At 42.0% G+C, this 17,647-nt stretch overlaps 1 protein-coding gene across 3 annotated transcripts in view; it reads left to right on the forward strand.

The window, feature by feature from the left end:
* The window catches only part of LDLRAD4 (low density lipoprotein receptor class A domain containing 4), a 246,518-nt gene extending 230,165 nt beyond the window's left edge, over positions 1–16,353 (forward strand). For 2 of the 3 annotated variants that reach the window (XM_018081916.2, XM_029959315.1), the window contains 3 exons: positions 2,662–2,816; positions 13,389–13,442; positions 14,723–16,353. In XM_018081916.2, coding sequence (XP_017937405.1) covers positions 2,662–2,816; positions 13,389–13,442; positions 14,723–15,265 — 752 coding nt within the window. In that variant the 3' untranslated portion in view covers positions 15,266–16,353. The remainder of the gene's footprint in view (positions 1–2,661; positions 2,817–13,388; positions 13,443–14,722) is intronic. The other variant, XM_018081925.2, reaches the window with a different exon arrangement.
* Positions 16,354–17,647: the final 1,294 nt, after the last annotated feature.

Genomic DNA, 17,647 nt, shown 5'->3' on the forward strand with positions numbered 1-17,647 from the left:
CTAACCGGCCCCCCCCTCCCGGTCTCTTTTCCGAAAGGAAAAGTAGGCAGGAGGAGATGCCTGTCTGGAAGGCGGTGGCCCTTCGCGCCTGGCAGGTGTTGGGCAGCAGAGCAGGGGAGGCGGTGGGGGCCGGGGTGACCCAGTGCCTGTCAGCAGCCGCCAGGAACTATTTAAATGGCCTTGATCAGTGCCAGCAAATACAGACTGCTGCTGCACTTGTGTCTTTGCTTTTTCCTGTTAATAACCTAATGAGCAGCAGGAGTGTCAGTCTGGAGAAAGAAGAGATTAAAAATTACCTTTCTTTTCCCTGTACTTTCCAGTGAGGAAATTGTCTTGAGCCTCAGTAAGGTGTTTTGTTGCAGTTTAGTGTTTGTAATGTAAAGCTGGACTTGGAAAATCTTTTATGCTCACACCTGCGTGCTCTGCTTTTTATTTTCTTTGTTATATGACCATGTTTTAGTCAAACACTTTCGAATTATTCCCTCCCAAGGGAAGTGCTTGCAGACCAAATAATTTATTTCTAATGGAGAGGTACTGTCCCTTGCCACTGAAATGCAGGGGCCTTGATAAATTTAGAAGACTCTGCCCTTGGCAGACAGAGAAGTAACATGTCATTGCAGTGATCTCTGCATTCTAGGAAAGCCTAAATCAACATTGCTTGTTTTGCATGTTGCCCTTTAGCAACAGTCTCTCAATTTCCAGTCTAAAGTATGACGTGGACCCAAATAAAAGGTTTGGGTAAAGAAACCATTTAGTACTTCAGTAGCCACAGAATGTGAATTGCAGCAGTTGTCAACTGTGTAAAGTCTGTATTCTGCACTTCTGAGCCAAGAAAAACTGATTTTTACTTAAGTGTGGTTTTGGTGGGTTCCTTTTTTAATTAATTCTGTGCTTCCTGCTTTTTGATCTTTTGGTGCTGACATTGTTAACTTCCAGTTGCAGAAGAGAGGGGAAAAAGAAAGGTTTGCTGCACTGCATATGGGATTGATAGCAAAAGCAGAGCACGAAACACTGACTAATCAAATTCTTTGAAAATGTTAGTGGTCTTAATGATGAGTGGATGGTACTTAACAGCAAAGAGAAATTAAGTGGCAGGTGTATTTTTGCCCTTTACTCTTTCCTTAGCTTTAAGTAGGCTTAGTTACTCCTACTGAGGAGATTGTGGACCCTCAGCACTTAGATGGTGGTGTGGCTGTGCCTGCTGGTAGCTTGTGGCAGACAGGTGGACCTTGACACCAGCCTCCACTAAACACCAGCACACTTGCAGCATCTGTGGTCTGAAGTTTTGTTCACAAGAAATCTTAAAATAATGAAACAGCCTTGCATTTCCTTTAGTTCTACCACAGGTTCATCTTGGATTTTATGTGTGAATGGCATTTTTCTACCTCAGCTTCATAGTCATATTGTGTCTGCCCAAATGTGTTACTGTCACACAGAAAGCTGAGAGTCTCTACAAATTGGAGATCGGAAGGGGGAGGCTTGTTTTCTGATATTTACTTTGTCTTTTCATCTTCATATGTCATTACCTCTCTTTTCATGTTAACTTTTTAAAACAGAAATTTAATATTGGTTCCCTGAAGTTCATGTTTTTGCATTCAAGAAGTAGTGCCCTTTTTGGAAAGTACTGAAACTGAGCAACTTGTGCTGCTTACTTGCTTTTTCTACCAGCCTAGCAACCAAAGACCTCCTCCCATTAACTGGAGTTGTCTTTCAAGATGAGAGCATTCCCTGTGAGCAATGCGGTTTCCATAGAAATATCAGCAACTCAGTAACTCCAAAGGGCAATTTTTCCCCTTGTGTTGCTCATCCTTGCTGCTCCAGTGTAACCAAAAGGGTGCAAGAGTGACTCATTTCTAAATATATTAATATTTTTAGTTATAGGCAGGGCTTCAGATAAGATGATGGGCTCTAATGGACTTCATTGTAATTGTATCTCTTGCAACATCCAAGGCCCTGGTTTCATTTTTAACCATGGTGGAACATACCTTGTTTTAGAGTACCACATCTCTTTTTACATTTTCATCTGAACGGGTAAGTCCTAGAAGAGTTAACTTTACGCTAGTTGGGGGGGAAGTTAGTAATTGAAAAAGGCATTGTGTGTAGATTCAGTAGGATAAAAGTTTTCCACTCTAGTTAGATAGCTTTCATGCTATTTAGCTGATAAAAAACTAAGGGTAGTGTACTAGATACAACATCCTGATTCCGCTCTACATGACCTCTGCTCTGAAGCTTATGGAACCCTCTGGACTCTATTGGCAGTACTGGTGGCTGTTAAAATGGGGGGGGGGTTGTGTGTGTGTGTGGTTTGTTGGTTTGTTTCCCCCACACAGTGAAAACATGTTATCCAAAAGGCTTGTCTGTGGTGTTTATGCTGAGGAGTTTATTACCTGAGAAGGCTGCAGAGAAGGATCACCAAGAAACTTCTTAATTGTGACCTGCAGCCAGTCATACCAATCAATTTGCTCTGACAAAAATTAGATAATTTTCATACGTCTTAGAACAGTTTTCTTCACCAAGCTTTGCAGAATGGACAGCAGTAGTATCACATGCCAGATCAATCTTGATGAAATAATGAGTTTTTTTTCAGATTATTGCTTTGATGGTTAATTTTGTGTGTTAATGACACATTTACCTCTTTCTTTTCTTTTTTCTTTGTTTTAGCTGAACTGGAGTTTGTTCAAATCATCATTATAATCGTGGTTATAACTGTTATGGTGGTAGTGATCATCTGCTTGTTGAACCATTACAAACTCTCGACACGCTCTTTTATCAACCGACAGAGCCAAAGCAGAAGACAGGAAGAAACTTTGCAGACGGTGAGTATGAGCCCCTTGCACCAAATTCTTTTTCCTTGTGCTGTATGGGCCTGCAGAAAAACCTCCTGAGGAGCTCTGGTACAGGCAACTGTTGGAAAAACTTTTGATATCACTTGTAATACTGCCTATAGTTAGGTCTCTTGCTGGGGTTGTATTTGTCATTAGGAAACAAAATCAAAACATAAATTTAAGGGATGCTGTCTTTGATTATTTTTAGAGCCTGCTATGTTTTATGTAGCCTGTATTCATTTTGCATTTGGAGGCTCAGATATGACATTCTGTTTGCTGCTGCTGTAATTTGAAAGGGGAGTGGAAGGGTAATGAATGGAGATTACCTGGGTTACAAGGATTTGAAATACACCTTGTTGTGACTTTCCGTGTATTTACTGATACCCTGGAGTTTTATTGCTGTTACTCTTTTTTGTGAAGCTGCAATAGCTGTTTGCTGGATCCAAAACACTGTCCCAGTAAGGGCAGGAAAATGTAGTGTTTGTTTCACTCAAACACATGAAAGAGACTAGAAAAAGGATCCCTCCAAGGACTTGAAGTGTTTAAGATGTGTTGTTATGAAGTCCAAGACTTAAGATGGAATCTCAGTCAAGACTTGTTAACGCTGTATTTAGTCAACCCAACAGTAAATGGGCACCTAACTTGCTTTGTGAGCCTGGAGTTTGCTCAGTGGGATGCTCTGCTTCCTTGTGACAGTTAACCAGAGAGTCTCCCTGACCTTGGAACATCCCCCTGAAGCCAAAGCTGTGCAGTGTGCTGTGGTATTGGAGGGAGGTCCTTTCTTCTCATGTGCTTTTCAGTATCCCCAGAGTGGTGCCCTTGGCCTCTTTGCTGACAGCAGTGGGTAAGAGGCCATTTTGGAGGTAGCCTTTTGATGTGTTGAATTCCTGGTAAGAGCATTGGGTTCACACCTTCATTTCGCTGTCAAAACAAAAAGTCCTGATTGTAACCGAGAAATGTGGTCCAGTAATGGTTTACACCACTTCTAATTCCACAGTCTTGCCTTTTTATCCATCCCAGTCCTAGGTTTCCTCCTTCTTTGTGCTCCTTAGGGAGCTGCCAAGGTCATGGTGAGAGGCCTCAGGGAACCGCTCTGGCTGAAGGCTAATTGTTTGGTTTTGTTTTTGTTTTTGGGGTTTTTTTGTTTGTTTGTTTGTTTTTGTTTGTTTGTTTTTTATTTTTTTGTTTTTTGTTTGCTTTTGTTTGTTTGGGGTTTTGTTTTTTTTGTTTGGTTTGGGGTTTTTTTTGTTTTTGTTTTCTTTTTCAGCTTTTGGGTTTTATTGCTTGTTTTTTGCTTTGGTTTTTTTTTTTTTCCCTTACAGTTAGATTTCAGCCAGGTCAGTGAGGGAAGTGTCCAGGCAGGGGAGGGAGCACTGACGGGAAGAGGCAGGGATGCCAGGGCTGGACCTGAGAGTGCTGTGGAGCTGCACCCCTGGCAGTCTTGACAATTGGCAGCTCTCTCCTGAAAGTCAACTGTAAAGTGTGACAATGGAGGATCCCCAAAGCTTTTGCTTAGCACATCACCTGTGCCCTCTTGCTGGGGTGAATATCTCTTACCTTGGAGGCTGTGGAGGGGGGCTCCTAGGAAAGGAGCTGCCTCCTCAAGGAGAGATTGCCTCATTCCTTAACACTTTGATAGTGTAGGAATGCTTAACTCTAATTTGGTTACAGATGAAACTGGAACTGTCATACCTTAACATTGTGGACTTCAGGGCTGGAAAAATGGACTAGATTAATTTGAATGTTGCTTTGAAATGGACACTGTAATTCAAAAATCACACTTCTGTCTGAAAAACGTTGGCTATAATTGCTACAAATGCCTAAAATGAAATAGTTTCAGATAAATGAAATGCATTTTCATCTTCACAAATCTTTTAAAACTGCAGTAAGCTGTCAAATGCATGAAGTAACCCATTATTTCCTTTGTATGGTTCATTAGTATTGTCTGTTATCAGAGCCAGTGGTGGGGTTTTTTTCTCTTGTGCACAAGGGAGAAAATATCACCTTCTTGTGAAGAAGAACATGCAGTTTGGCAGCAGGAACTTGGAAGGCACTCTAGTATCCAGAACTGCTTTTAAATAATTTTTAAAACACTGACTCAGTTTCGGTTTGACACCCTTATAAGTAATGATAATCATAGCCACGTGAGCGCTTTGTGGGAATCAATGATTGGATGGCAAGAACTGGTTACTAATTCTTCTGAAAACCTTCTGGTATAGGTTTGTCATCACTATTACTCATCTGAATTTCTGATAAGCTGAAGCTGTTCTTACAAGAAGGCCATACTTGTAGGGGATGAGGCTTTAGAGGTCTCTAAGTTCAGATGTCAAAAACATTGAATTTTCCTTGGGTGTTAGAAGGAAATTCTGATAGAAACTGGCTGTGCAGTACAAACTTTTAAAAGTGGTGTGGTGCATGAGGGTCAGAAAACCTCTGTGATGAAGAGCTGAAAACAACCAGTCTGTTCTCATTGTCCGTAGTGGAGTGAGTCACACAAGAATGGACAGTGTGAGCAGTAAGATGCAGGTTAGATTATACACTTTTAAAATATATTTATTTTTTCAACATGCAGGCCTTGTTCTGTGTGCGTGTGCTATCCATAAGCAGATTCGCTTCCAAGGGAATATTTTTTAACAGTATATAGACTCTGAAAACTTAATTGATTAAAATTAAACTAAAAAATTAAATATTTATTAACTGCTAATGTCTGAAGAAAATATTAGTCTGACTCAGGCCTTCTGTTGGTGGAGAAATAGTGAATGGAAATAGAGGAAATTCAGATATATTTCTTGAAAATGGTAAAGCAAATCAATTGGCTCTTGGGTAGTTCCTGTGGTGAACTATGAATTGAACACCCTGTCATGTAACTGAGGTAGCAGAAGTAGAATCCAGCCTTTCCTGTTTAGATGAGGCTTTTTTTTTTTTTTTGGTCCTTTTGTTGCCTTGAATTTTCCTTTTCTTCAAGCCTGTCCTATTTCTAGATAATCATACCTTCCAACAGCTAAGTGGTGGCTGAATTGCACAGGTTTCTGGCTATATAAAGATCAGCTATTGAACAGGTGTATCGCTTATTCTGGTTCATCTACAGAGTGTAGTGATCAGATAAATTAGCTGCTGCCTTTATTACCAGCCTCACACCTGTAAAACTCATGGGTCAGGCCTCAGAAATAATGAAATAAAAGGTATTTGTGGATTTCTTTTTCTGGTTGAACTTCCTTAATGTTTTAAAAAACCAAACAAAAAGATGGAAACAAACATCCCCAAACAAAACAAACATGATTTAAAAAGTATGGTAATGAGAATTTCAAATTCCAGGCCTAGGTGGAAATTAGAGTATTAAAAAGATGAAATACCACTGCAGTCACAAGTGTTAGTAACATTTGAAAGACAGAAAAGGTACCAATCATAGAAAAAAAGTTTCTCCTTGACAAGCACATGCTAAAAAGTCATTGTTGTGCACCTGTCCTGTCAATATGCTTTTCTGTGTAACCACCACTTCGTCGATATCTTTTTTTCTTTTTTGTGGTTTGTGGGGTTTGATTTTTGTGTTTGTTTTTTTTTGGTTTTTTTGGGTTTTTTTTTGTTTTGGTTTTTTGTTTTTGTTTTGTTTGTTTGTTTTTTGTTTGGTTTTTTTTGTTGTTTTTTTGGGTTTTTTTTTTTGTTGTTTTTTTTTTTTTTTTTTTTTTTTTTTTTTTTTTTTTTAGTTTTTATCCCCTCTGGAGTCTCATCTTCTAGTCTTTTGCCTACTGTGCTGAGGCTTTAAACAGTTCACAACCAAGGGCAGGACAAACACTGCTCAGGAGTAGTGCTTCTGCAGCAGTGCTGCTGAGGATGCTGCCTACCCTCTCCTTTAATAGTGAGGCTATTAAACACTCCAGTCTTGTTTTAACATTAGCAGGAGTAAGAGTTTTGTGGTCATAACTGTGAGAGGTGGAATGATGCTGAGTGACAACCATGTTGATGTGAGTGGCAGTCTGAAGTAAGGCTGCAAGGTGCTAAATGGTGTCCATATCACAATGGATAAAATATTGAACAATTTCCCCCTGCTGGCTCATCCATCAGCGTTTGGCTTCACAGCTGGGAGCAAGCCAAGGTTTGCAGAACACCTGAGAGGGATAAGAAGGCTGCAGGGTGTGGAATATACCAGGAGCATGCTCAGGGGTGTTTTACTAGGACAACACAACCTCTTGTGGGGGAGCAACTGATGCTACTGGCAGTGCTGGGGGGTTTTGGGGCAGAGCCATGTGGGAGCCTTAGAAAGGTACATCCATGCGCAGGGTAGTTGTGTCTGATATTCCAGGGGAGTTACATGTTGCAGCATTGCTGGCTGTGCCTTGGGAGGATTGACATTGTATTGGGAGGGCAGCGTTGCTGCTAACCAAAAGAATCCTGCAGGAATGTAGGTAGCCTCAGCTGAGCTGCTGCTGTGGCACTCTGCTGTTTGCTGGGACAAAAGATAAATCTTGCTTTCCTCATGATTAACTCTTAGTGTCATCACCAGTGATTTCCAGGGGGACATTGATGGGAAAGAGATTAACTAAGTGACTTACAGGGAGGTACTTAATGAGCTTCTGATGTTCCTAAATTCATTCCTTCTCTCCATCCTGGTGGCTTCTGTCTTTGCGTTGTCTTCTTTTATAAAGTGGATGTTGAAGGAGTACTGAACAGTTGGACTGCCCCAGGCCTACTCCTGGCAGCAAAGTCCCTACATCCATCACATGAAATGCTCATCCTGGCCATCCCCTGCCTCCCAGCACTGAGGGCAGCACTGCTGTTAGGGCTAGTCAGCTTGCATTAGAACTTGCACTGATAATGGTGGTCTGGAATGCCAAACTCCAGGAGCACAGCTTAAGAAATACTTCCCTCTGTCCTGTATCAACTATTTCAGAATAAAAGGGGAACATCAGGAGGGTGACAGAAAATAATAATAATTGACAGCTCAGGGATTTGTTAGTAATTTCAAATGTTAGTCTTTCCTATTGGTCTTAAATTGTTTCCTACTGATTTTGGCATTATTCCTTTTGTTCCCTGCTAGTGTCCCTGGGCCACTCATTCTCACTTTCTTACTGACATATGCAAAAGAAAGAAAATCCCACTGGGAACAAGAACCCAATCTACAGCCAGGAGAGTGTGAATGCTGTAGATTACCCTGCTTTGCCAAATCCTTTTGTTTGTACCAGTCATCAGTTGGCAGGGGCTGGACGTGTACTGTATTCTCCTGCTGTCTCCTTGAGGGACACAGGCTTGCCTTTCCTTAGGAGAGTGTTGCTAGGAGGGACAGTGTGCATGGCTGCCACACTTTGAAGTCTACCGTAGTACAGTCAACGTATCTTTAATAAGGGCAGGATTGTCTAGGAAATCTGCAGGTAGGACTAGAAGTGAGGAACCCTGGCTCTGGGTGGCTCCTGACTCAGTGTGTCATCCTGGGCAACTTGCTTCATCTCCAAAGGAGGACGGGATAATAGTACTTATTCCCTTCAATTAAATGAAATGAAGATTACCTGAAGTGATGAAGTGCTGTGAAGTTGAAGAAATAAAAGTTTTAAAGCATTAAGTAACAGAAATAATTGCAGTAAGTGTAGGGAGGCAGGTTACATGTGAGAGATTTGGCACTCTCCATAATGCTCTAGTGCTTCTCCTTGGTACTATGCACTGCTCTGCCAGACACCGTCACCTTTCCTACCCTTGAGGAAACACAGCTTTTAAAGGAACAAGCAGTCCTTCTGCAATACTCGTCATTCAGTTGGGGACAGCTCAATAGTTTGTTTTGCTTGTGTTTGGCAGGGAAAATGTTGCCATCTTCAAAGCTGCGATGGTCTGTAGCACCCAGGAGGAGACAGGGAGGAACAAGCCCCTGTGCCTTCCTGGAGCGTTTTCAGCAAGCCACTGCTTTAATGTGGTGTACTGTACCACCTAGGGCCAAAATAGGAAACTACAGTGCTGTCTGAAACATTTCACTTGCAAAAGAAGCATATATATTTGTGTGTACACTAATATATGAAAAAAAAAAAAAATCTGAGTTAGGGAGAAAAAAGGGACCTTAATGATTTTAATGCATTTTAGACAGTGGAAAATTGACTTTTGTTTCTCAGGAAACATAATTTCAGGCAGAGTTCTATTTCTCAGGAACTTAAAAGTGGAGAAAGCCTGAGAATCTCCTTAACAGTCAGGAAAAAAGAAAAGTTTGGATTATACGGGATTGTCATGGTTTAACCCCAGCTGGCAACTAAGCACCACACAGCCACTTGCTCACAGCAGGATGGGGGAAAGAATCAGGAAGGTAAAAGTGAGAAAACTTGTGGGTTGAGATAAAGGCAGTTTAATGGGTAAAGCAAAAGCTGTGCACACAAGCAAAGAGAACAAGGAATTCATTTACCACCTCCCATATGCAGGCAGGTGTTTGTCCACATCCAGAACAGCAAGGCTCCATGACGTGTAACGGTGACTTGGGAAGACAAATGCCATTACTCCCGAAAGTCCTCCCATTCCTTCTTCTTCCCCCATTTCTGTATGCTGAGCATGATGCCATGTAGTGTGGAATGTCCCTGTGGTCACTTGGGGTCAGCTGTCTTGGCTGTGTCCCCTCCCAACTCCTGGTGCACTTCCAGCCTCCTCGCTGGTGGGGTGGGGTGATGAGCAGACAAGGCCTTTACACTGTATAAGTGCAAACACATCCCTGTGTTATCAACATCATTTTCCTCACAGATCCAAAGCATGGCCTTATACTTGCTACTATGAAGAAAATTATCCCTGCTGAAATAAGGGATCCTTTTACTTTGTTACAGTTTGAGATTTTGTTACTAAGTGTAAATTTTTAGCTATAACTTCTCCTGACTTAAAAATTGTTCTTTTGTTAAGTGTCTTTCCTGCTCAGCTGAGACAGTTAGATGACACTGTGTGCTCCAGTGTTTAAAAATGTCCTCAAAAAGTCATCTTCCTACACTGTTTAATTCTAGAGGCTCTAAACCTTTGTAAAATACAAAATAGCAAATTATCTTAGGTTTATGCAGTCTCCTAAGCTCTGTATACTGAGTTAAATAATCATCACCATAAGATAATTCACCATAATTAACTAATCACTCAGCTGAATTTATTAAATGATGCTGTTATTTAAAAACCTAATCGCAAAATTAATTTCTGTAAATTGTTGTGAAATCCAAAAATGGCAAAGGTCAGCAAAAGACATAGGTGGATCCCTCAGATTGTTCTTGATTAGTGTTATTTGTAGGTGCTAGGATTTTCATTTGAAAGCCTAACAATGTTAAAGATTAATACAATATAGATAATAAATGTATAAGCTTTCTCTGCCTGTTACTTTTAAGTATTGAAGCTCATGCCTGAAGACCTTTAATCTCTTTAAGAGGGAGCAAGTTGAGGTAGCTAGCTACTGAGTAACTATAAGAAGCAGGTAAATGAGGTACTGCCCACATAAAAAAATGGGTAAATTGCTTTTGCTCAGGTTTAATCTTATTTGTGCATACCTGAGAGCTACTTGTACAAATCTCTGGGCATTTGGTGTGAGGGGCCATTGAGCAGAACTGCCAGCAGCTGAATGTGGGAGCTGGGAAGTGTCTTGTCAGCTTAATACTGTGTGGTGTGGTACTGGGGCTGGAAGTGTGTGCCAGGCCTGATGGCTGGTTAGCTGTGGTGCCAATCCATATTGCCTGTGCCTGCTTTTGTCTTGCTCACAGGGTGAGAAGTGGGATGAGAAAACGGTGGAAAGAAGTCAAAAGTAGTTTTTTTAATCGTTAGACCAGTCTACCTTGTATTTTGAAACACAAAGAGAGAACAACATCAGGAAATATAAATACAAATGCTGTCAGTTCTCATCTGATTTTCACTGATCTGAATACAGGGAAGTATTTTAACTGCCAAACGAAGGTTTGTAAGTAAAGGGACAAGGAGAGAGGAAGAAATAGCACTTTCCCTCAGTGTAAGTCACCCCAGATTGTTCATGGTAGTTGTATCATGTTATTTCTTAAATCTACTTCTTGGGAGAAAAAAGGTCAGGGGTATATTTTCCTTCTGCAACACTTTCTTCTCCTCTCAACCCCTGGACATCACCCCAAGAACAGTGGAGTAGGTGGGCACCTACCTTTGGGTTAGATTGTATCTACCCACTGCAGAGGAGGAAGGATTTCCCTGAAATAAAGACTTTAAGATAGGTAGTAAGTCTCATGTGGGGGATGCAGCAATTTCAGGAGGACAGAAATTCCTATGTTGGGTCAGTTAGTCTGGACTTGGTGATGAGAAAATCCTGTACTGTGGCACTGGACCAACCATGTATGGATGGTGAGGTTGGTCTGCATGTGCTATAAGGAGCCTGGTATTTTTGAAGTGTGAGCATGCTAAGCACATGTTACCCAGCCATCTGCCTGGAGAGTTCTGGCTCCTGGGATAGAGATCTTAATGGGGGTTGGCTACTGCCAAATGATTTATTCAGCCTGCTACTCTATCCAGAGGAAACATTAGGGAAGGGGGTAGATACAGGTAGTCTGTGTGACATACTGTCACAGAAACCATGTTGTTACACATCCTTACATCCTAAGGATCTCACAGTCTCAGAGTTCAACTGCATCCCAAGCTGCTGCCTTACGTAGTTATCCCAGAGTGGGGATAGCCTTGGGCTCCTTTGGTCTGATCCTCTTTGTGTGACTATCCCAGTGCCCTGGGCACACTCTGTGGGTTCCCTGTAGCAGCTGCAGTGCCTCCTGTGCTGGGATTTAGGCATCAGCAGTAGAAATAACAGGCAACTCCTCACTTCCAGCAAGGTGTTTCTGTTATGCATGTCTGGTACCAGATCTGGGTGCCTTGGCTCAGTGGGCAGATCCCATTCCATCACCATGCAAGGAGTTTTTCTCTATATGCTGCACCATCTCCCTTGGTTCTTCTTACTCTCCTGTCTTTGGGGAGATGGGCCCTAGGATGGGAGTTGTCAATTCCACTTCCACATCAGGAACTCCTTTTCATAAGGGAGTTTAACTAATGTGAGTGGTGGGAGTAGATTTTATTTCATTCTGGGTTGGGTCATTGATTTTGCCTTTTTTCCGCTCTTCTGAGGCTGAACACATTAAAGGTGAGACCAAGACAGTTGCACTAAGCATAAAGCTACACACTGTTGTATTTTTTCAAACCATCACTCAGGAATCTGCTCTTGGGCTGTGTATGGCCTGTAATTCAGGGGCAGTTAATTGAGAACTTCAGCTTTGACTAATATGTCTTACTGATAGTTGGAACAGACTCGGAGCCTGTTGGGTCAACTGCTGATAACTTGATTGTCTTTAATTGTGCAGACATACCCTCAGATATTTCAAAGTGAGGGCATCTGGGTGATGGAAAAATGGAAAGGAAGGTGGGTAGAAGTATGTATATGCATGTATATATACAGTTGGTTACAATTTTTTCTGTTGACAAAACTTGTCTAGGCACTGAAATACATGGATCTGCATATGATTTGTCTTTCATATCAGGCCCTTTGCAAAGGAGGATACTTGGAAAAGTTGTAAATAATTGCAATTGTCAGCCTCCCTCTATCTCTGCTCTCTAAAGCTACAGAAGAGAATTGTACCAGCTTTGTTATTCAAAGCATTTCCCTTAACAGCTGAATCCTGTGGGAGATTCCTCTTAGAGCAGCTTTCCTCTTTGGTGGACTCTCCTGACAAGATCACAGACGGCTTTTGGTCTCCGAGTGTCATGATGAACATCTAGTTGGGTCTATTTTTATATCTGAAATATGTTGAAAGATGCTATGGTGAGAAGAAGCAGTACAGTACTCTATACATGGTAATGCTTTTGGGGACAGTATGCATTTTCCTTCCAGTTCTTGAAATTTCTTTTATCTGTAAAACTTGAATTAGCATCAAGAAAAGAGTCATGACCATTTTGATTTTCTCTTTGTGCACCAAGATTGAAGTTGTGTGCCTTATAGTTACTCTGATGTGTCCTTTCCTGCTTCAGAATTTTCCAATAAAATACATTCTTTGCAGGAGTTACTTCTACTCTAAACAATTAATTAAGAAAAATAACGGTACACCTTAAGCTGTTTTCCTTTATTGACATACTGTTCTTCACCCTTTTGTCTGCCATGAGTGCTGGTACAGTGTCAAAACAGCGTTTGGAGGCATGAGGAAGAAAATACTTTGGCCTGAGAAGGTAGTTGGAGAAGTGGTTGAAGAGGGAAACTGGCAGCTGAAACTTCAGCTCCTTGACTATCCTTTATGATGGGAATCGAGCAGCTGACAGTGTTACCAGGGTTTAGCATGACTGTTGCTTCCCTGAGATTAGAGATGCCAGGTTTTGTTGTGAACTGTTCTGCCTCTGGTGTGTAATTGGGATTCCGGCTGGCAGGTCAGCTTTGTCAGACCTGCCAACCTTACTGATGTGACCTCATCATGGGTTGGAGGTGACAGGTACCCGTTCAACACACAGGTGCTGAAGTATGTCCTGTCATCTCTGCTTGTTGCCACATTCTCGTACCTGCAACCAGTTTGCTGCTTCCATATTGAGGCAGGATGGTGATGTGATCTATTAATTTTTCCTCTGTTGTTTTCTTTCACGTTTCAGGAAGGGTGCTTGTGGCCTTCAGAAAGCTCAGTTTCGCGCCAGGGTGCTTCAGAGGTACTGACAGATTTCTGACTATCTTCACCAATGTGCTTTCCCTTTTTCCTTTAATGTGTATTTAGTTCCTTTCAAAAACATGCATCTGTTTTGTAAAGAAAGCTTTTTCAGTGCAGTTCACGTAGTTGTGTGAGCCTGCCTCAACTCCCATTTCATAAATGCCTGAGACCTTTTCATTAAAACAATGAAATTCTACCTACCTGACACCTCATCTCCATCAGCAGCTACCTGTGTCATGTAAGTATTCACAAGTAGGTGGTAGAGGTGTGTCTCTTTGATGCAGTGGCTCAGCAATTTGAGATCCATTGGAAACTGGGAGACTAGTTGCTCTTGTCCCAGAATTTTTCTTGGATTTACAACACATGTCCTGTCACCAGTGTCTCCTGTCTTCTTCCAGCTGGTTCATATCCCTGGTCTGTGTAATAATTTGTGGGTGTATTGCTCTGAGTGGTCCAGCTGTCCTGTGACAAACAGCAGAACTTCCTCATGGTTGGCCCTACATGTGTGAGGGTCACAGGCTGAGAACCAGCTTGAATCCAAAAAAGAGAAGAGCAGTTTGGTAGATTTGGATCTGAGAAGCTAATGTGTCTATGTGGATCTGGGATAGACCAAGTGAGGAGCAGTAACACCTCACGGAATTCTTGAACTTTTCCTTTTGTAAAGCCTGATTTTCTCCAGGGTTTAATATACCAGGGGCATTTTTTGCATTCACAGTGCAGAAGCTTTGTAGGTCCTCCCCAGGGGCTGAGTCCTGGCTGAGAACTGAGGGGGAGGAGGACACCTGATACACTCTGGTATTGAAGGCATGAGCTATGCTGGGCCTTTACAAAATGTACTAAAATGACCATCTGAATTCTTTGGTGATGTGTAGGGTATTACATTAACTCGGAGTAGGAGATGGAGGCTCAGACTGCAGCTGAAATTCAGTAGTGGGACATTGTTGTAAAACTAGTCAATTGTCAAGACTAGAGAGAATTTGTTTCCTCTGTTCAGAAACAGAATAATTTGCTTTTGCTTTGGATGTTTTAATGTCAGAAGGTGTGTTGGGTCTTGGTCTTCCTTCGTGAAGCTGTTCTCAAGTGTGTTAGCTCCTTCCTGCACCTTCTACCTATTCTCATGCATGCATGTGGGAGCACGTGTGCACAGCATCTGCTGGGTTTAATCTCTAAGATGGGTGGCAAAGAGAAGCATTCTCCGTTTCATTGGTTCTTTGTAAATGTGGAGCAACCACAGCGCTTTGCTCAGAGGTGGAGTCACGTGTGTCTCTCTTCCTATTTCAGATCATGTATGCTCCAAGGTCCAGGGACAGGTTTACCACCCCATCTTTTATGCAGCGGGACCGTTTCAGTCGCTTCCAGCCCACTTACCCTTACATGCAGCATGAGATTGACCTCCCTCCAACCATCTCCCTCTCTGACGGGGAAGAGCCTCCGCCGTACCAAGGCCCATGCACCCTGCAGCTCCGGGACCCAGAACAGCAGATGGAGCTCAACCGGGAATCCGTCAGGGCACCACCCAACCGAACCATTTTTGATAGCGATTTGATAGACATCTCGATGTACAATGGGGGCCCCTGCCCACCAAGCAGCAATTCGGGCATAAGTGCAACCAACTATAGCAGTAATGGAAGGATGGAAGGACCACCCCCGACGTACAGCGAGGTCATGGGGCATTACCCAGGCTCGTCTTTTTTCCATCACCAGCACAGCAACGTGCCTCCTTCCTCGCAGAGGGGGAGCAGACTTCAGTTTCAGCAGAACAATTCAGAGAGCACAATAGTCCCCAGCAAAGGCCAAGACCGGAAAGCAGGAAACCTGGTCTAAAGTTACTCGCCCAGGTGCATTTGAACTGAAGACAGGAGATCCCAGCAGGGTGGTGGAGGAAGACTCCCATGTTCCGGTGCACAATGTTGTTACGTTTCACGTGGTACAACTTAGTAAAACCAAACGTGCAAACCAGTTCTTTGTTTCTGATTCCTTTCAGGGGAATTGCATGCAAAGCAGATTGAAAGAAATACAAACTTCCATTCAGTTTGTCTATGAGCAGTGTTTCAGGGGAGGGGGGGATATATTATTTTTTTTTTAATAAACTATTTCAATTATTTAATTCTAAAAGTTAACTTAGCACAGAAATGAAGGCTTGTACAGCCTGTTTTATACTCACTGAATGGCGGAAGGTATAAGGTGGTTTTGCTAGATAAATGGGGGAAGAATTGGCCAGTTTGCTTTTTTTTTTTTCTCCCAGGGTGTGGATTTTTTTAATATGAAACAAAATTCCTGTTCTGTGTGCCAAGGTATAAAGTTGAGAACTTAGATGAATGCAAGGAATTAATTTGTGTTGTGATAAATGTGTTTTAAAAGGTTGCACTATCTTAATGTTTTAAAAAAATATATTATGAGGGAACTGTTTTATGTGAAGTTCTTCTATATGTTGTCTTTTCACCTGTGGAATAATGATAGAGCTCCAGAAGTAATCTGGAGGAGTTTCCCCCCCTATCCCTGGGTTTGCTAGAAAATGGGGACAGGACTTAGCCTAACATCTCTTGACTTTTACAAATCAAGAAATACAGGGACAGTTGTCTTTGCAATAATTTGCATTCAAATAACAGTGCATCAGTGAAGTGTCTTGGAAACTTTTGAATGGAAGAAGGCAAATATGAAATCCCAGCATTTTCCATCACTTAAGGTTTTAGCTATTTTGCAGTGTAGACTATTTGTTTTGTAAATGGCAAAACAAAAAATCCCAGATGTGTTAATTTGTATTGATTCTAACTAAGTGCTGCCATTCTATTCCTTTTCATAATGCAGTATCGCCAGTACTTAACTGTTCTAGAGATTTTTGTCCTCACTGTAGCCTGAAATGTATTTAGTTACATATCATGACATTATGCAATAAATTGTTTGAAAATGCAGGGTGGGTTTTTTTCCCCTGCAACACTGTTAAAATACGTGAGACTGTTGTGCTTTTCGCTCTCCATTTCATCCCTTTAGATGCTGAAGTTCAGTCCTGGAAATCCATCCTGCTGAAGTGAAGGGGGACTTTGTATCTAAAACTCCCCGTGCTGTTTCTGCAGCAGCACCGAGAGCCTCCATGACAGTGGTGCCGGCTTCCTTGGCATCCCTGGCAGTGACGTGGGAGCGCCAGTTATTCTCACTGCAAACTCGTTTGCTCTGGGCCCTGTTGCAGAAACCCTTCTCCGTGCGTGTCACCTGTCTGACGCCAGCAGGACTGCGCTCGTGGGTAAAGATGACTCACGTATTAACCAAGTGTCTGTAAGCCCTAGTTTTGCTATACTGGTCTGAAGAGTAGTTGGAAAATGTTACCTTGCCTGTATCGTGGCGTCTGGGGTATTCCTCCACTGGCTATTCCCATGTGGAAGCACACACAGTGCCAGAAGGTGGTTGACAAATGGTGATAGTGGCATCACAAGCACATGAAAAAGCACAAATTGCACTTAAAATGCATTTCGGAAATGGATTTAAAGTAAGAATCTTTAGAGTCTTAGCTTGAATAGTTTCTAATACATAGGTGTATATGTGTCATAGACCTTTCCACTTTAAAATCTTTCACTTTTTTTCTAATTTCCTAAGCCTCGTGCTTGGTTTCGGGCAGCAGCTGCTGAGTGCCCCGAGGGCATTGGGGAGGAGTGGAGGAGTACTGTGCCCTGGTCCCATGGCTGGAGGCTGAATTTCTGCAGGACTTCTGTACACCAGGGGCTCTGATAACTGAAGTGCATCTTTGATCTATGCAGAGTTTTAATGCCAAAACAGTGTGTGTGTGTCTGTGTGTGTGTGTTTTATGGGCCTCAGTGTAGATTTGTTTTCTTCATAAGATAATTTGATTTTATTCTAGTTTAGAAAATGTTTGTGTAACTGAATATGCAGCCCCATTTGTCTCTGTAATTGTTATTTTGGTCTGAGTCATGCTGGTAATGCAGAGTAAAGCTGCCTTTTAATGTATGTATTATTTGAAGGGAGAGAGAGATCCTGTGATGGGATTCACTTACTTATTTTCCACTCAGACCCATAGGACAGGTGTTTAGAAGATGACTAGGTGACCGTCAGTCAGCTAGGGCTCTCATCATGTCTGGTTCCTGGGAATAAAAGCTGTGAAATTAGATTTTTGTGAACAACCTATGAACATAATTCTTATAATTCAACCAAAAAAAAAACCCGAAGACAAAACCAGCAAATGTTGGTTTTGGT

Source organism: Manacus vitellinus, unplaced genomic scaffold (assembly GCF_001715985.3).
Source record: "Manacus vitellinus isolate BGI_N305 unplaced genomic scaffold, ASM171598v3 scaffold_1_pilon, whole genome shotgun sequence".
NCBI classification, from domain to species: domain Eukaryota; kingdom Metazoa; phylum Chordata; class Aves; order Passeriformes; family Pipridae; genus Manacus; species Manacus vitellinus.